The sequence below is a fragment of the Alosa sapidissima genome, chromosome 16 (genome assembly GCF_018492685.1).
Source record: "Alosa sapidissima isolate fAloSap1 chromosome 16, fAloSap1.pri, whole genome shotgun sequence".
Taxonomy (NCBI): Eukaryota; Metazoa; Chordata; class Actinopteri; order Clupeiformes; family Clupeidae; genus Alosa; species Alosa sapidissima.
The window spans coordinates 8,641,783-8,661,782 of NC_055972.1; the positions used below are offsets into that span (position 1 = coordinate 8,641,783).

At 48.3% G+C, this 20,000-nt stretch overlaps 1 protein-coding gene across 8 annotated transcripts in view; it reads left to right on the forward strand.

Moving 5' to 3' along the window:
- zmiz1a (zinc finger, MIZ-type containing 1a) overlaps positions 1–20,000 on the forward strand; it is a 114,074-nt gene that overhangs the window by 80,865 nt on the left and 13,209 nt on the right. For 3 of the 8 annotated variants that reach the window (XM_042064791.1, XM_042064787.1, XM_042064788.1), the window contains 4 exons: positions 9,868–9,903; positions 17,941–18,076; positions 19,464–19,578; positions 19,826–20,000. The exon at positions 19,826–20,000 is cut by the window's right edge and continues 40 nt beyond it. In XM_042064791.1, coding sequence (XP_041920725.1) covers positions 9,868–9,903; positions 17,941–18,076; positions 19,464–19,578; positions 19,826–20,000 — 462 coding nt within the window. Of the gene's footprint in view, positions 1–6,481; positions 6,646–7,278; positions 7,542–9,867; positions 9,904–10,174; positions 10,504–17,940; positions 18,077–19,463; positions 19,579–19,825 lie in introns of those variants that run through there. The other 5 variants (XM_042064793.1, XM_042064792.1, XM_042064794.1 and 2 more) reach the window with 5 other exon arrangements.

Consider the following 20,000-nt stretch of genomic DNA (forward strand, 5'->3'; position numbering starts at 1 on the left):
GGGCGGTGCTGTGTGCCGTCTCAGAACCTACAACATTAGTGCTTTAATGGCACTCTGCCTGAGTAGGATTAGAACGGTCAGAAACATTCATGAGGATATCGCTGTACAGGCTGACCAGTGTGATGCCATCCATGGTTGGCTGCAGTGAGGCTGTAGTTATTCAGAAGTGTTGTCTCTGAGAATGCCATGAAATACCAAGATAATGCAACTCTTTAAAACATTCTGCATCAGGAGAAGTACGTCAGTTACTTAAGACATTGCTGATATAGAACCAGAGCATAACAAGAGTTAGAACGTCAATGCAAAACAAAACAAGTTAAATTGTAGCCTTGTCAAAGTGGTAAGTGTGGCCTTGTTTATTTATGTTTTTGTTATGTTATGTCTTTAAATGCTGTTTTGGCTACATATCTTCAAATGCTGTTTTGCAAACATGCACCACCCACAGATGCCAAACTTACAGTGTGTTCCCACGCGCCTATGTCATGTTCATTTTTTATCACTCCAGTTTAACACTGATGTATTCAATGTTTCCTTTCCTGTAATTCATCTGATTTTGTTTCCTGGATGTGAGCCTGTCGGTAAATAATTCCAGGACTGTAGTCAGGACTTAAAAATGTATAATGTAAATGTAATCAAAGATTTGTTTATGATGCTGATTGAGTATTGACAAAACTATTTAGCTCAGTATACAGTATCTTTGCATTAATGTTTTTGCCAAGGAATCCTTTGAATTGACTTGACTGTTTTTAACCTGTGTATTTACAAGCGCTATTCACTCTGAGCATGCCAACCCCCTGATCATGAATACACTTGATATTCACTTCCTGTCAGCTCTGTGTAGACAGAGCAGATCTGTCTTCGTGCTTCCTGAGAACAGCAGCTGAGGCTCAGAGCCATTGGCGAGGCATTACACGTCTCTGAAATCCAGACCTGTGCGGCCCAAACTCAATTCTCCTGAAGTGTCCTGTTCTTGTACATTTGTCAAAGTAAATGGTGGATGGGCACTGGTGGAACTGAGACAGATGGGTCAGGGAGAGGTCGGCCTGAGGTGTGCGCTCGCCACGCCACAACTACAAAAAAAAGAAAAAGAAAGCCAAACCTCTGACAAAGCTAGCTGCTCAGAATGAAGATAAACGTGCCTTTGAAAGGCCCTGCAGATAGCCATGGTTACCGGGGGATATTTTGAGGCCCTCTCAAAGGGTGATTTGTGGCTTTTTCCTGTTCTGCTGAGCTGCTGGTGACTTTTAATATTTATTCATTGTGAGGGCTTGGAGCATTTGTGTCTCTTACACCAATGGCAGACATCATCCAGAGCATAATTTACATGCATACTATGCATTTCACCTTCATTCACAATTCAAATGCTTCTTGCTCACTTCCATCCATACAGAGTAAGTCCTTTCCACTACCATCCATATGTGGTCTTTTTGTTACAGTAAAAAATGACATAGGATGTAACTAAGCAGCTGACCTGTCCCAACCCATAAACAAGCCCAACCCCGTGCTGTGTGTGTGTCCTGTGTGGTGTGGTGTGTATGGAGCTGAGGCCTGGGCTGGTGTGTGCAGGTGAGGAGCCGTGTGGAGGAGTGTGTGGAGTGGAGCGGAGTGGGGAGTAGACTGGAGGCTCAGGATGGGAACACACACACAGGGCCAGACGTGGCAGGAAGCAGATGTGACTCAGCCTGGGATGATTGCATAAGCGTCCATCTTAGCTCTGTCACGAGGGCGTCTGCACATCTAGACAAGGAGACGACACAGAGGCAGAAGGCACACAATAGATGCAAGCACACACGCATCCACACATCCACACACACACACACATCCACACACACATCCACACACCGATACACACACACACACACGGACACACAGACCAGTAAAGGCTCCAGTAAACATGCATTCACACACAAGTTCTTTTGGAAGGACACATGCATGCTCCGTACAGTCATATACTGTGTGTCCATGGAGGGAGGGAGGGAGAGAGAGAGAGAGAGAGAGAGAGAGAGAGAGAGAGAGAGAGAGAGATGAAAAGCGATAGACAGATGATGCTCCTGCACTGCACCTTCAGTGTCAGGCTTGTGGGAATGAAAGTGCAGCCACAGCGAAAAATCACATGACAGGCAGAATGGCGACAGTGGGGCGGCCAGCCGACACCAGAGCCTCGAGCTCACAGTGTTTACGTGCAACTCACCAGCCTCCCACTAACACACACACACACACACACACACACACACACACACACACACACACACACACACACACACACACACGCATACACACATACACACCCACGCGGGCGCACACACACAAAATACAATCAATACAGCATCCGTCTCCAGGGCCCAAGACTTGAAAGGTTTTGGCTTTTGGGATGTCTGCTTGGTGTAGCTGTCGTTCGTCTCTAGATAAAGACGGGACTGATCAGAGTTTCATTTTGAACAAGCACAGGAAGGTGAAAGCAGTGTAGGTGTATAATGAGTGTCAGCTTAGGTATTACAGTGTGTGCATATGTGTGTGTGTGTGGGTGGGGGAGTGTGCTTGGGTCTGGGTGTTGACACATGTGGTGTCTGTGTAAGTTTCCCCTTGGCATGTGTGTGTACTTGCTTTGAGCGTCCTTACTGATGATGAGAGATCCTGTTTGTGACACGAGCAGCCTTTCTGTAGGGGGGGGGGGGGGAGTCCTGTGCTCTTCTCCAAGCAGTACAGTTGGCATGGAGCGAGCTGCTTTTCGGCTTCCCTTCTTACCCCATTAAGTAGCTATTGCTGCCTCAAATTCAGCACCTATTCTGGCATTCAGGCTGCCGCCGCTGAAATGGTTACGATTTCGCAGATAAAAACTACTGTTCTCAATCTTCCCTGTCTTTGCAATGGTCAAGTGTTTGACAGTGGAATTAATTAGACATCTCGAACGCTGACAGGATGAAATTCACACCAGTTTTAACACCTCATCAAAGGTTAAACATGCAGTGTTAATCTTTAGCTGCTGCAGCCCTACTCTTTACCAGCTGCCCTTCCAATCGCTCTGTTCAAACTGTGTGTGTGTGTGTGTGTGTGTGTGTGTGTGTGTGTGTGTGTGTGTGTGTGTGTGTGTGTGTGTGTGTGTGTGTGTGTGTGTGTGCGTGTGTGTGTCTGCTGGTTTCCCATCTACTCGCTCGCTCACCTCGTCCCTCTCACATTCAGTGAAAAGCACATCAGCATCAATCACACTGACAGTCCTACTCCCCCCCAATATCTGTGTGTGTGTGTGTGTGTGTGTGTGTGTGTGTGTGTGTGAGTGTGTGTGTGTGAGAGTGTGTGTGTGAGAGTGTGTGTGTGAGAGTGTGTGTGTGTGTGTGTGTGTGTGTGTGTGTATGTGTGTGTGTGTGTGTGTGTGTGTGCCAGTGGATGAGTCCCCCCTACCCCAGCATGGCTCACCCCACTGCCGCTGCTTGTGTCTGTTTACCCATCTCCATAAAATGAAGCAGCTCCTCCAATTACCTGTGTGAGTCAGGGTGAGCTGAGATGGCGCTCTGTCTCCCCGCTGCACTGTTTTGACAGGAGAATGTGCAGGTGTGCCTGAGACCCAGTGTCTGCTAAGTAGTCTTTGTCTGGGCTGTTTTGGGCCAGTTTAGGCGTGACTTGTACTGGGTGGCATTAGGAATGTCAGAAATGCTTGGTGGTGTTTTTGGAAGCTGGGCTTGTGTTGTGTTTGTTTTTGTGTTTTTTACAGTCAACAGCCTGTTTTAGGATTCAGGTAGTCTTCCTGACTGCTGCTGTTGAATAGAAATTAGATGCTAGTCATGAATGTTTTTGTAAATGAGGTTAACTAATACATTTTGAAGATTTATTGTTTTTCTTTTTTTATGCAATAAAACAAACATGATGCTTTGCTCTGCTAGGAGATCTTGTATCAGAAAGCTACTCGTGAGGAGTAATTGGGAGCATTTCTTGGTGTTTTGGTTTGCAGCTTTTAGAGATCCTCTTAGCCCATCTGACCGCTCAGCAGTCAGCCTTCATTTGGGACTCTCCTGAAAGCATTCTGGGTTGAGAGCCGACTTTGTTAGATCTAGTAAATGGCGTGTGAAAAGCTCGCCCTCCCTCCCTCTCCTTCTCTCTCTCTCTCTCTGATTTTGCAGGGGATGTGGCTGCAGTCTCTTCACTGGCATCTCCTGGGAGTGCAGCGGGGAGGAGGAGAGGGACTCCTTTTCTCCTCCATTTTGCTCTCCACACATTGCAAATCACAGGATGTCATGTTTACACCTCCTGCCACAGCCCTGACTGATAGCCCACACACTCACTTGTCATGACATTTTAATAACTGTTTTTTTTTTTTTTTTTTTTTTTTACCACTGATAAAACCTATTTATGTGTTTGTTTGTTTGTTAACAAAACACACTGCCGTATTCTCAATTGATTGCCCTGATTGTGCATTCTAAAAAACCTATGGGCCGAGTAGGTGTTGTTCGGGGGGGGGGGGGGTGTTCTCTTCCCTTATTATGGGGGGGTTGCCAGTGCATTGGCTGTGAGGTGAAACTGCCTCCTCAGTGCAAACGTAAAGAATGTTCCGGCGCTGCGCAGAACTCTTGTCAGCACGCCGTAAATCAGGCCGCCGCCGAGGCCACGTCAGGAGAGCGGCCAATGGGGCGCGCCGACAGTGACGGATGGCCTCCGGCCCCGCCGCTGTAACTCACATGTCATGTACACACACGCGGGTTTACACAGCAGTCACAAGCGCAAACACACAGGAAGCGCACGCAGGACCCCCAGCTGACCGGGGCAGTCCACACGTTGTGTCCTCATACGCGCCTCTACCACGTCAGGCTCGTCACGACCGCCGAACTGCGGACCGGGAAACTCCAACTCCCCGGAGTTCAGCTGAGGAGGCCAGGCAAAAACTGCTCTCTTAACGACCTAATCAACCTTCCAGACTTTTCTATTTAATTACTGCTGACTAAGAGCACCCAGTCTGAATTATTAACAGGATGTCGGCCCATTTTCAGAAAGCCGCTTCATTATGTTTTTTTTTTTTTCAGACTCTGCCTGCTGCACCTCTCTCTCTCTCTCTCTAAATGATGAAACCACTTTGAAACCATCAACTGTGTGAAAATGTAACGTGATTCCGCTGTCCACCAGCTAGATCTCTTCCCTTGTGCCATATTTATGTATTTATCTATTTTTCACACATAAAGCCGTTTGTTTATACAAGGCCAGATATTTCCAGTGATTCACATGAGCAATGTGTAAATGTTTGTGCTTGTGTGAGAGTTTGAGAGAGCGAGAGAGTAAGAGAATGAGAGAAAAAGAGAGAGAGAGCTATGTTGCTAGGCGGTGAGTCAGAGCTGAAGTTTCTATTTGAATCAGCTTAAACTCTTCACCTCACCTCTGATGGAGCCCTCAGCCTTGACACTTAGCGCCATTTTCTGAGAGTTATATTATTCCCCTTCTAAGCAGGATATTGGGCATCTCTATCATCTTTGATGTGCTTTCAGGCTACGCTGAGCACAAGGATAGGTAAGCCAGACATGATGGATATTGAGCTGAATCTCTCACTATGAATCTGGCACTAACATCATCTTAGTGTCGTATGAAAATGACTGCTCTCGCCATTAGACTCTCCTGTTTCATTATTGCTCTTCCTGCAGTAGCAGGCCACACACTGCTTGACAGATGCACTGTGTGCATTTCATTACCATAACACTGCTAATTACACAACAGAAATTAACCTCCAAACGAATAACGGCAATATGAATAGTCTTTAATGAGAGTGTGGTGTTGACAGCCTGAGAATGAGGTGGCCTATCTGTTCCCCGTGCCTCACTCATTGAGATGTGGGTAATTGCCACCATGAATGAGGGTGGACATGAGAGGCGTCAAACGTTTAAAAAGCTTCCCCATCAGCCGCTAATTTGGGCCCGTTTGGAGGATCTGCTGGGCGCGCTGTCTGTGTAACTCCGACTCCCACCAGCCTCCCGTGCGCTCGCCCCACCGCTAATTAATATGGCTGACTTGATGGATTTAGTGACTAGTGTCATGTGAGCTTCGGGTAAGCACCTGCTGATCGTTCGCAGCAGGAGAGGTTTCTCCTTTGCTTTGATATTAGTAATCACTGCTTACAAAAGCTGCTGCTTCGGAGGAACTGCTGCTGCCTCCCTCCTTCTCTCTCTCTCTCTCTCTCTCTCTCTCTCTCTCTCTCTCGCTCTCTCTCTCTATATCTCTCTCTCTCACTCTCTCGCTCTCTCTCTCTCTCTCTCCCGCTCTCTCTCTATCTCTCTCTCTCTCCCTCCTTCTCTCTCTCTCTCTCTCTCACTCTCTCGCTCTGTCTCTCTCTTATCCACTGGCGTGGGGCCAGGCCACTGGCTGTCAGTCATGCCAGGCTCCGCCCTTCTCTGCAAGTTTGTAAAGCGAGCCGCCTGCATTACCTCCCCCCTCTCCGTCCACAAGAGTAGCTGTGACGTGGTGTGTGTTTGTGCATGCGTGCGTGTGTGTGTGTGTACAGTAAGAGAAAGAGAGAGGGAAGGATTGTGTGTGTGTGTGTGTGTGTGTGCTGTGTGTGTTTGCATGTGTACCGTATGTGCCGTGGCTGCTGGGTGAAGAGGCTCTGAGCTGAACAAGCGATGGATCACTAGACAGGGAGGGAGACACTAATAATGGCACCATACATCTGAGGTAGGGAAAAACATCACCGCTACTGCTTCTTCCTTTCTCTCTCTCTCTCTCTCTCTCTCTCTCTCTCTCTCTCTCTCTCTCTCTCCCTCTCTCTCTCTCTCTCTCTCTCTCTCTCTCCCCCCTCTCCATCTGTCTCTGTCTCCAGCTCATCTCTCTCTCTCTCCCTCTTTTACATCCCACTTAACCCTACAAAGCTACGGAGTAGAGCGCTAGTTTGGTCGCTAGAGAGAGCTAAAGGCATTGCTCAGGCACTTTGTGGGGCTTCGGAAAGTTTTAAAATAAAAAGCTTAACCTGATTCTCCTCTTTCCTCTGCTCTCTCTCCCTCTCCCTATCTATCTATCTCTCTCTCTCTCTATCTCTTTCTATCACACACACTGACTTTCGCTCACCCCTCTCTCTCTACCTCTCTGTCAGAGGTAGGTGCAGCGGGAGCCCATTAGCACGGAGCTCCATCTGTGATTGGCCATGCCTTGGAAACAGAGAGGGAGCAGGAGAGAGAGAGAGAGAGAGAGAGAGAGAGAGAGAGAGGAGAGAGGGAGGGAGGGAGGGAGGGAAGAGAGAGAGGGAGGGAGGGAGGGGGAGAGAGAGAGAGAGAGAGAGAGAGAGAGAGGGAGGGAGGGAGGAGAGAGAGGGAGGAAGAGAGAAGGAGAGAGACACTGCTGATGAATAATTGATGTGCATTGTGCAGTTGCTGGACAGGCAAGGGAAAGAGGGAAAACAGCACGGGTGCCCCAAGAAAGAAGGGAAGAAAGAAGGGAAGAAAGAGAGAGAGAGAGAGATAAAACAGAGAGCTGAGAGATTGCTCAGGAGTGTTTTTCAGCCACTTGAGCCCTGAGCGCTGTGTTTCTCTGTGCAATGAGGAGAGTGAGATGAGACGTGCACTGCCAGTTTGTGGGTAAGTGTTTTGTGTGTGTGTGTGTGTGTGTGTGTCCATCTGTGAGTTTGTATATTGGTATCAGTGTATATGGAATGTAAGTGTGTGTGTGTGTGTGTGTGTGTGTGTGTGTGTGTGTGTGTGTGTGTGTGTGTGTGTTTTCAAGTGCACGCCAGTGTTGGTGTCTGTGCTCCCATGTGCAGCGGTGTGCGTGTGGCAGGCTGCATGGTGTGTTGTGGAGTAGTGGCTTGGAGTCCCAGTATGGATCTGTTGACTGCAACTTGTCCACAGGCTTGGCACGCGGTGGGGGGCTGGGGGGGTTAGTGCTGGAGGTTCCCTGCTGTGGCTTCAAACTAATGGAATGGGAGTCCATAAGCGTGACTGGAACCTCTGAGCTGCACACATGATAGAGCCGTAGCAGCTGACTACGTCTGACCCACTTCCTGCACTCTCTCTCTCACTCCCTCTCTCATCTCTCTCTCTCTCTCTCTCTCTCTCTCACTTCCTCTCTTGTCTCTCTCTCTCTCTCTCACTTCCTCTCTTGTCTCTCTCTCTCTCTCTGTCTCTCTCTGTCTCTCCCCGGTCTTTCTCTCTCTCTCTGATAGGGTCAGGATGAGTTTGATTGTCTCTAGGAGAAGCACTGACCTACTTGAGACAGTGTGTGTGTGTGTGTGTGTGTGTGTGTGTGTTTAAATATCGTGAGTCCCTTCAGCAGTTTGACGTGTGCCCAGCGACAGGCCGGCTCCAGCCACTCACCCAATTACGCTGACAGGAGCGCGGCCACTCGCTCATTCATCAGGCACGGCTCTCTAATTGGCACTGCTTGTAAGTTCACTTGCCCTGAAAGAACACCATTGATATTGAGAGAGAGAGACACAGAGAGAGAGAGAGAGAGAGAGAGCTAACAGCAAATAGTTGTATTTACATGAGTGAGCTGTTCAATTTGCGATTGCATACCATGTGGAGTTTTGCAGACACTGTATGAGTTCCGGGGTTGGGAACAACAGAGCCGGCTGCACTGGTCCACTGGTGCACTGGTGACACGGCTATGTGTGCGTGTGTGTGTGCGTGTGTGTGTGCGTGTGCGTGCTAGTCAACTCAATGAAAGTGAATAAAACACAGATGTGTACAGCATTTCTGCTGCTTCCTTTCATCCACTTGTCAGATGTGGGCTGTCGCTGTAGATGAACTTGCTTAGTGAAAGTGATTGATAATGACTGACTGACTATTATTGTGTTACATGCTCCAAATGTAAAGCACTTTGAGCTGCATTCTGTATATGAAAGGTGCTATACAAATAAAGCTTATTATTATTATTATTATTATTATTATTATTATTATTATTATTATTATTATTATTAAGCCCCCTCTCAATACACTAGGCTTGTCTGTAGCTCACAAGACGCTGTTCTAAAGAGTGAAATGCACCTGTGAGTTGACTTGATGAAAGTGCTTGTGAAAGGGAAGTGGGCTGCTAGCTGCTCTCCGGGCCCTGCTGCTTACTCACCATGAAAAAAAAAACACCTGTTGGCATCTACCTCTGCCATTTCTCTGTTTTCTTTCCTTTTGCTGCCTCACACATTTCCTTCTGTTGCTAGCCATGTTTCTCACAGTCTGGCTGGGGGTGAGACACTTGTAATGATTTGTTTTTACGCCTCTGTCTAGCTCACATCAGGCTTCATCTGAGGTGATGAGGAGATTTTGAAGTGCTGGGTGATAGTGTGGCCTTGTAAAGTTCGGTGCACTTGTGGTCATCGATCCGATCAGGGCATGCTCTAAACTTGGCAGTGTTACAGCAGCGCTTTGCACCAATAGAGTTCAAATGTTACGCAACGCATCCTGTAATTCACCAGCATTAGAACACATGACACAAGTGAGGGACAAGATTAGCGGGTTATACATTTAAACGAGCTGAAAACGTAAAGCGACTTAAGATACTGATGTAAGGAAATTATTTATAGTCATTGCATTGGCGATCTTTAATGTTGGACTAATTTGACTAATCAGCTTGTGTTTGTCCTGCTATTTTGTGGAGCTTTAGAGTGTGGCTACTGTAGGTTGTGTGTCCTTTTCAAGAGTCTGACAAATGTGCAAGCAACCTGGAATATTTCAGCCGAGCGCTCAGGCTGTAGATACAACCGTTTTGCCTCTCCTCTGGAACCCAATACCACTTGACTGAGATCTGCACGGCTGCCTCGACACACCGTCAGTCGCCTCATGGGTTTTTCACGCACTGACAACTGGCAAATTCTGCTGTAATGATGCTTTTTGGTTTGGTGTTGAGAGTTTTCATTTTTTTTTTGTTGCCTTGCCCCCTGCAGTAAAATGTTGAATTTAAACCCCACAGAAACCAACACCTGCAGGAGATGTCAGAGTGACTCAGGTACCCCTTCTGTGTTGTTCTCATGGCTTGTGAAAAACATCAGTGGAGAGCACTCTCCTCCTGCCTCCATCATAATCACTCCCTCCTACCCCAAGCATCCATCTCTCCCCCCCCCTCCACTTCTTCCTCCTCTCTCATCTCGGCGCACTCGCCGACTCTGAGTCACTGTGGCGCTGCCGCTTCTGTGCAGACTGTGGGGGCGGGTGGGCGGGACGGGGCCATCAGCTGCTAGGTGGGCATCCATAACTGTTTTTGTCTCTTGATTTTTTTTTTCTTTTTTTGCTAACGCATGAACTGTTTTCAGATTTAAGTACAGTAGGTATGCCCGTTTATTTGCGTTGTTGTTGTTGTTGTGTCATGTTGCTGAGGTGTTTGGCCTGCCATGGGCTGCTGGGAGCTGGGAGGGCTTCTTTTGGCTGTCTGCGCGTCTGATGGGAGAGGAGAAGCTGATGGCTGGTGTGTGCTTGGCGCAGGGCATGGCGAAGGTTCCCATGAGCCTCAGCTCCACAGGCAGAGAGGACAGGAGCTCCCATCCGTCTGTCTGTCTGTCCAGTGCCGCTTCTGTGTCGTACACGTGTCCAGTCCTGGCTGTGGGACCCAGTAAGGAGTGTTGCCCTGTTTTGCCACTCATAACTTGTCACACAGATTTACTGTTAATCACAGTTCTACATGTACTGGTGGATAGGAAGTGTACTACTACTACTACTACTACTACTACTACTACTACACTGCTGGTTCTACATGTACTGGTTGATGGGAAGTGTACTACTACTACTACTACTACTACTACTACTACACTGCTGGTTCTACATGTACTGGTTGATAGGAAGTGTACTACTACTACTACTACTACTACTACTACTACAGCACTGCTGGTTCTACATGTACTGGCCTCTTTGGTACTGTAATCATGATATTAGTGGGGTGGAATTGTCAGACAGTTTGAGTCCCACACATTCACACACTGTCAGTTCAGCGTCGCTCAGTCGTGATCCTCAGCCCCACCCTGTCTCTCTCTCTTTCTCTCTCTCTCTCTCTCTCTCTCCCTCTCTCTCTCTCCCTCCCTCCCTCTGGGTGCCTGGTTTCAGCCGGGCTCAAATCTGTCCTGGATGGTTACATCACCATCTGCAGGCCAGGCTGGGCCACCTACCTCTGACCCACTGGCCTCAGTCAGGAGGTAATTGGTGCGGCTCTCGTGTGGCGTGTAACGCGGCCGGCCCTCGTCCTCTCGGCCTGAGCTCTAATTAGTCTGTGGGCTCCCTCTGCCCTACGAGGACTTGGCACGGTGTCAGCACTTAGCCCCGGTCTGCCGAGTCGCACACCAATGCAGCTAGTGTTGTAAGGTTTAAGTGTATTACCTACAGGGGCTAATGAGTACAGTATCTACAGTAGAGGATACTTAATTTGAACACCATATGATCTTTTAGAGTTACTCTAACTACTGGGGATGATTGCAATATTTATATACACCTTATTATTTTAATGACATGAATTTTGTCCGTCTATAATATTTTTAAACATGGTTTTATAGATGGATAATTTGAAGCAGTGGCTATTTGAACTTGGTTCACAACCACAGCCACAAACCACAGTTGCCCTCTTAAGACACTTCGTCTGCAAGGCATTAGAAAATCTGTCCAGAAATCTACTTTTATAAGAGGGCTTTATGGGAGTTTTCCTCGTCTAAGCTCCTTACACTTGCTGAGAAACACCTGCGTTAACAGATTGAAAAGTCAGGGATTGGGGAGTGATTTGGTGTGTGGTCACATCGATGAAGGAGAGTTAACTGCCATGAGAAGCAGTGTGGATAGGATCAGTAGTGGCTAGTTTCATTGCCTGGCAGAATAGCATCTATCGTACAGACACATCTCACCTAGCACCTTTACCAATGATCAATTACCAATGTAGTGTTAAGCGGTCGTTGTCAGTGAGCTGTGCTAGATAGATAGATAAAATAGATAGATAGATACTTTATTGATCCCCAGGGGAAATTCAAGATTAGATTAGATTATTATAGATTCTGTGTCATTTCTTTAGATGCATACGACCTCTCATTCTCCCAACAACAGTGCTGCCACCATCAGCAGTAAGGGTGGAGCAGTCACAAAGCAGTGTCTAGCTCAGTGTCCATGCTCTACCCAAGACAAGGCTGTGTGAGTGGAGTGTGGGTTGCCTGGTGGCTCTTGGCCTGGCTCCTGGTGCCTGTGCGGAGTGGGCACGGCTCGTTTGTTTGTGTGGCGTGCTGCGTGCCGTGGCTGCGCTCCGGTCTCGGTGGCGTGGCGGTGGCGAGGCGAGGCGTGGTCGCTCGGCAGGCTGACAGACGCGGTGGCCATGTGGCGGAGTGCTCAGGGGGACGGCGTCGCTTAAGCCGGGGGAGCCGGCGCTGAGATGGCCCATAAAGCCCCGCCAGCATGTCTGGCCTGCTGGCCCCCCCGCCATCAGTCTCAGCACTCACTGACTGGCCGCCAGAGTGGCCCCAGAAGAACACAGACCAGCAGAGAGAGAGAGAGACAGAGAGAGAGACAGAGAGAGAGAGAGGTAAAGGGTAAGCGCTTTGTGTCTATGTTTCCAGAAAAGATTGAGAGCAGTATGCAGTTTCTCACAGATGATTTCCAAATCATCAATATGAGTAATTCTGTATTCATTTAGTCGTGTTATTGCTGCTGATTGCCATCAGAGTTGGTATAACCACATTTGTTTTGATTTCCTTGGATAGATTTAACCTCATTACTTTCATTTGTAATCCTGTTCAAATCATTAAGTAGACATATCTGCATTTTAGTCACTCACACAATCCAAATCACTTCTTTTCCCCAGAGAAGAAGAAACACACACACACTTGACACGCAATAAATAAAAAAGCTTGATTCATACATTCATTTCAAACAGACCATCACCTGCCAGTGAATGAGCCATGTGGTCATGAAGGCGTTGTCAAGGCTTTTAAAGCCTTTTTCATTCACTTGAACAGCATTCATGTTGATGCCTCGCCACTGTCCTGCTCCGTGTTCTTCCATAATTCACACGCCTCCCTTTGTACCAATGTGCGTCTCATGTCCCCCAGCACTCCTCCTGCTCATACTTGGCCTCAGAACGCTGCAAATGAATAAATAATGTGCAAAACAAAGAGGCTGTAATGTGGCTGGCAAGGGAGGTGCCAGCGAGCCCGGCCATGTCTGTTACAGGGGGAAAACTGTGATTAGAAAGTCAAGCAGAGAGCTTCATCCCTCCCTCCTTCCCTCCCTCCTTCTCTCCCTCCTTCTCTCTCTCTCTCTCTCATGGTAGTGTTCATCTTGGCTCTCTTCCATAACAGCGCTCTCTCCACTTGTAGCCGTCTCCCACTTTATTAGCCATAGAAAAGCAGCATCATAATTAAAAAGCTCCTAATGATCCATTGAAGGCTGTAAAAAAGGAGCGAGGGAGAGGCCGCTGATGGGAGGGAGGGAGGGAGAGAGAGAGAGAGAGAGAGAGAGAGTGAAAGAAAACAAGACAGGAGAAAACAAGAGAGTGCGCAGTTGGCAGAGTGCAGCCGGTTGGGAGAGCCAGGGGAGAGATAGGCATACTTTGTGTGGCTTTTGAGGTGATTTGTGTTGCCACGGTGACCTGGGGGGCCTCCAGTGGCCCGCTCCTTTCTGTGCCGCCGGCTCAGGGGCAGCGGGAGTCCGACTCCGAGCCGGGGCCTCTGGGGCCGCGGACAGAGCCGGGGATGAGAGAGTGGGCCTCAGCTGTGGACAGGAACAACAAGAACAGAGAGGCTGCCACCGTGCAGGCACAGAGCGAGGGAGGAGAGGGAGGAGAGGGAGGAGAGGGAGAGGGGCCTCCGGAGAGATGAGTGACCTGCTCTGTCCATCTGTCCTGTCTGCTGGTCCCGCTCCTCGCGGTCTGTGGCCGTCCACCCCACAGGAGGAGCGCACACAACACATTAGGCACCGTGCTCGTCTGTCCACAGCTTCAAACCTAAACAAGGGATCTAACTCACCTCAACTAGTTATTGCCTAACGCTATGTGTAATAACATAACCTAACGCAATGTGTAATAACATTGACAGAACAATTAGCAGGCGCTTTACTAACAGGCAGTTGTATTGTGCCAAATAAGTGTTGGAGTAATACACCTGTAACAACAAGTATTGCTTTAAGTGCATGTCAATGCACATTAATGAAAGAGTGACAGCTTGATTGAATCACTCAAAGCCCATAATTGCACGTCATAAGAGTGTGTGCGTCTCGTTGAGTGTGTGTCTGGTGGCGGTGCGCGGTGAGAGAGCGAGAGAGAGAGCGAGAGAGAGAGCGAGAGCGAGAGCGAGTGGGTCGCCCACGGCCGCTCCCTGTGCCTGGCACTCTGTGGGCCACAGCGCCATGTGCTACCTCAGACACCACCATACGGCACTCTGTCACAGCCCCTGCCAACCCCTGCCAGCCAACACGCAGATCTGATGGAGGAGCAGGTGTCTGCGGCAGAGAGGAGGGAGAGAGCGAGAGCAGAGGGCCACTTTCAAATGAGAGTGAGAGAGAGAAAGAGAGGGATGAAAAGAAAAGTAAAGTGGAACACACGGCAAGACACACTTAATGTTGCCTATCAAAAAGTAAAAAAGTGACAAATGTACTAACGAATGAAGCTGCATTAAGTCAAGAACCATCAAACAGAGAAGTAGCCTTGCTGCTGTGGCATATTCAGTATGATTTTAGCTTAGGGAGAGAGTGTGTGTGTGTGTGTGTGGGTGTGTGTGAAGGAGGTGGTGTGTGAGGCAGAGGCCAGTAAGGGGACTTGGCAGGCCTCAGTGCTCTCAGTGCCCTGTCATATGAGCTCTGAGTTGGTCTTTTGTGAGAAAAATAGCAGTTGCTAGCGTGCCGAGGTGGTGATTTGGAGTGGCGATAAGCTGCCTCTAATGGTAGGGTAGAATAATTCTCCTTTAAGTAGGTGGGCGACTCTAGCTTCTTCCCATAAACCTTTGTGTGTGTGTGCGTTTCTGTGTGTGTGTGTGTGTGTGTGTATATGCGTTTCTGTGCGTGTGTGTTTCTGTGTGTGTGTGTATATGCGTTTCTGTGTGTGTGTGTGTATATGCGTTTCTGTGCATGTGTGTTTCTGTGTGTGTGTATATGCGTTTCTGTGCATGTGCGTTTCTGTGTGTGTGTGTGCATGTGTGTTTCTGTGTGTGTGTGTGTGTATATGCGTTTCTGTGCGTGTGTGTTTCTGTGTGTGTGTGTGTGTATATGCGTTTCTGTGTGTGTGTGTGTGTGTGTATGTGTCTGTGCACGAGCTTGCGTGCCTGTGTCTGTCTTTCATGCTCTTCTTGTCCTTTTTGTTTCTTTTGTTTCTTTTGCAGTAATCGCAGTGTGTATGAAGCTGGGCTAGAGAGCAGTGCAGGAGTATGGTGGACATCGCTAGCTCTGCTGGGCTAGAGAGCAGTGCAGGAGTATGGTGGACATCGCTAGCTCTGCTGGGCTAGAGAGCAGTGCAGGAGTATGGTGGACATCGATAGCTCTGCTGGGCTAGAGAGCAGTGCAGGAGTATGGTGGACATCGATAGCTCTGCTGAGCTAGAGAGCAGTGGAGGAGTATGGTGGACATCGGTAGCTCTGCTGGGCTAGAGAGCAGTGTAGGAGTATGGTGGACATCGATAGCATTGCTGTTTTTGTTAACTCCAGATTCCTGGGTGACTAATGGAGTGTTTTCCCTGAGCGGGAGAGAGAGGGTGTTAAAAGGGTCGGCTGCACTGCAAAAAATTAATTCTAACCAAGTGTTATTGATCTTATATTAAGATTAAAAAATCTATTTGGTATTGTTTTTAGTATGAAAAGACTTACCTAGCGCCCTCACAAAAGATAATTTTGACTTAATTTAAGAAGACTTTAACTTATTTTAAGGAGTCTTATCAAGACAAATTTGCTCAACGCACTGGCAGACAAATTTGCTTGTTTTTATGACAAATTTGCTTAACGCACTGGCAGATAAATTTTCTTGTTTTCAAGATGAGATGTCTTAAAATAAGTCAAATTTTTTTTTAAGTTAAGTCAAATGATTTCACAAGAAAGCGCTAGGTTAGTTTCTTTATGGACCCTTTCAAGAGAGTTCCATTATCAGCATCATAGTTGGCCCCACAAGGCTTCCTTTTTAACATTCCATATGTTATCTTAATGCAGAGGAAGTAGATTGGGGCCCAAATAGAACGTTCAAGCATTGTTTTTGTTTACCTTGTTGAAAGGGTCTATACTAGTTTTTTTTTTAATCTTGATATAAGATTAATAACACTTGGTTAGATTTTGTTAGATAAGCAGTTTTTGCAGTGTGTGTGCCGGCTGCGCTCCGGCTGCGCTCCGGCTGGGGCTCGCGCGGCGTCTGGCGCGCCACGTTTGCATTCAGACAGCAATAAGGGCAATGTGGAGAGTCATTAGTCTATTGTCTATTAGTCATTAGCAGCAGATCGATGGTCCAGGGGAGGAGCCCGGTCAGACGTCTGTCTGTCTCTCCGCGCCAGACACCGCGTCCGAAGACAGGCCAGACTCCCTCCCTCTCTCCTTCCTCCTTTCCCTCTCTTTCTTTATCTCTCTCTCTTCTTCCTCTCCTCTCTCTCTCTCTCTCTCTCTCTCTCTCCCATGGCTCTGCTCTGGGTGTGTGTCTGGCTGTAGTGGTGCAGTCATTAGGGTGAAGGGAGACTCTGAACAGCAGACTCACTGTCTCACTGGCTGGGATGGGGAGGGAAAAAGAGCTCTGCTGATGTCCTTGTTTCCATAGCGAGTGATGATCTAGAAAGAGAGCTATTGTTCCTCAGAGCTGTTTGTGTGTTGTGTAAGGGACTCACTAGGACTCGGACAAAATCAGCCTGATGGCTCAGAAAGGGGTTACTGCACCACTGAAGACGTGAGGCGCTTTTTGTCACTGCAATGTATGTGGCACCCCATCTCTCTCTCTCTCCCTCTCTCTCTCTCTCTCTCTCTGTGTGACACACACACAGACACACACTCCCTCTCCCCCTCCCTCCCTGTCTGCGTCTCATCTGTGAGGGAAAGCAGACATTTCTCAGTGTTCTCCTTCAGTTCATTGACCCCATTAGCCGTGTGTTTTTCTTCTCTGGTTCTTCTCTCCCTCCTCCCTCCTCCTCGCTGCTCGCCGCTCCTCATATTCTGGCTCAAGTGCTCGCTAGCTCAGGGGACCCTGCGCGACTGCGCTCACGGCACGCAGAAAAGGGGGGGGGGCAGAATGACCGACAGCCACGCAGACGTGACTTAACACGTGCAGAACACGGAGAGCTGTTTATAAGAGCACAGCTCACCTGGCCTGGACTGGCCACTCTGCATGGCCGGCCGCGTCCAGGTAAAGAGGGGCGCCTGTGACATGGCGGCGGGCGGACACTGCCAAGTGCCAGTGTTGCAGAGGACAGATCCGGTGGCCACGCGCATCAGAGGAGTGATTCACCGCACTCGCCACCGATGCCATCCTCCCTCTCCTCCACGCCACGCCACTCCACTCTCTTTTGTCCGTTTCATCTCCCTTCCCTAGTCCACACACACACACACACACTCACACACACACACACACACACACACACACTCTCTCCTCACAGGTAATAAAGGCTTTTGTTGTTGGCTCTGAGCTCAGTGTGCGCTGCAGATGAAAGGCATGTGTACCTGTGAGCAGCACACTGGTAGTCTGGTGGCCAGCCTCTGCACTGAACAGCAGGGGTGGGGTGCCCCCCTGTGGCCATAGGCGGAACTGCATGAGATGCTGGAGAATTAGACTAGTTTGACAGAGCGAGCTGAGACAGACACGTCGGCGGACTGAGGGCTTTGTTGATGTTGTTGTGGTGGTGGTTATTGTTTTGTCATTTGTTTTGGCATGGCTTTTCTCATGCATCCTGCTTATCATGAGTGACACGACTGTATCAAATCTACACCCAGGGGAAGTCAACATTGGAGGGGGGATCATCTGTGATTATGCTGTGCTCTCTGTGTATCCCCAAAAGTCAGACTGAATACTGAATACCTCAATCTTCTCTCTCTCTCTCCCTCTCTCTCTCTCTCTACCTCTCTCTCTCCAGCGCTGTTGTCGTCCTGGTGCGAGGAGCTAGGACGCCTGCTGCTGTTGCGGCACCAGAAGAACAGGCAGAGTGAGCCTCAGGGCAAAGTGCCCATGCAGCCGCCCATCAACTCCATGAAGCCGCCCCTGTCACACAGGTCAGTCCCCCTCAGCACAACCCCCGACCCCCCACACTCAAACACTCTCCTGACTGGAACTAGCACTCAACTGTAGACAAGTTAGCTCCCACTCTACCTCTGGTCCTGTTAGTCTGGCTGGCCTGATAGCCTGAATAAAGGCTTTTCCATACAATCCCTCCATGTTTACTGTATCAGTATAAAATACAAGCTCCAAGTTTGACCTGCTAAACTTCCCCTGAGATGGAGATTAGGGATGGCGAAATTTTAAAAAAATCTTAACCGGCCACTGAGCCTCAATAACCGGTTAAAGTCGGTCACCGAAAATTCTATAACTGCCATTTATGATACCCGTGTCCTGTCGCGCGTCTTTCTCTGCCCGTGAAACAAGTTATCCCCCCATTTTAGAATGGTTATGCTCCCGTCACACAATGTTAGTTCGTGCCATTTGTATTATACATTTTTCCCAATCATTGTCCACTACTTGTGGAGGAATAAGGGTTTTGTTTTGGGGAGAAAAATAATTTCTTTCCCTGCGCACCCACGCACAGGCACACATTACGCACAACGTCGACCTTCCATGCAACGCGGCACCGAGCTCGTGGGCCGTGGCTGAAGTGCCCTTGAGCAAGGCACCTAACCCCTCACTGCTCCCCGAGCGCCGCCGTTGTAGCAGGCAGCTCACTGCGCCAGGATTAGTGTGTGCTTCACCTCACTGTGTGTTCACTGTGTGCTGTTTGTGTTTCACTAATTCACCGATTGGGTTAAGTGCAGAGACCAAATTTCCCTCACGGGATTAAAAAAGTATATATACTTATATACTTATACTATATACTATATTAACCAACGTCTTCGTAAAAAAAACGTACCGATTGCCAACAGCCTCTGTAGCGTGCTGCACAAAATCCTTTGCAATAAGTTCCTGTCGTGGTTGCGCTTAATAAATTCCGCCGTGGGACGGCTCATGCTCACATTTATCATTTTTAGATATTGAGTGATCATATCGCCCCATACAATAACACGTGTGTGCGCAGTGTAATAACAGACGCTGGCTGGCATTCGGGAGCTTTAAAAATAGTGTTTGTTTTTTTTAACCGGCGGCAGAAAATTTTAACCGGTCAACGTTGATTCGGTCAACCACCGGTTAAACGGCTACCGGTTAACATCCCTTAACATCCATTGGAGATCTCTTCCCCAGGGTTCTCTGGGGCCCTGTGTTGGGAAGCCTGGCGGCAGTGAATCGATGCTGGAGGGCAGATTAAAGTCCACTGAGCTATCCATGTTGTTTTCACTCTGATTGCGTCTGGTGTTCTCCTCTAAGGAGCCTCTACAGCTCGTCTGCCTGAATAACTATCTGATGAGGGTCAGTCTGGCCGCCAGTGAATCAGTCTCGTTTGTTCTCTTCCAGTGATGGCTCCTTCCCTTATGATTCTGTTCCCTGGCAACAAAATGCCAACCAAGCCCCTGGGTCTTTGTCTGTAGTGACGACAGTGTGGGGTGTGACCAATACATCTCAAAGTCAGGTAAGGTATATAAAGTGACTGAATAGAAAATAAATCGAAATCGTATATGCTTTTAAAAGATGCTTTAGAAGTTCACAGCTATTTACCATATTACCATATAAATATTTGTGTTCCTGAAAAGACCTGCTAAAGCAAAGCTTTAATAAACTTTATGTGTTTACATTTGCATGAAGCTGTTATTTTTAAGTCTGTCAAAATTTTAAATTCTACTGTATGTATTAAAATAGACCTTCACCTTTGTCAACAGGTCTTGGGCAACCCAATGGCAAACGCTAACAACCCCATGAACTCTGGAGGGAATACCATAGGCTCAGGCATGGCAGCTAACAACCCAGGCGTGAACTCCCAGTTCCCTGGTCAGCAGCAGCAGTTCTCAGCCAAAGGGGGCAACAACCAGGCCTACATGCAGCAGGGCATGTACG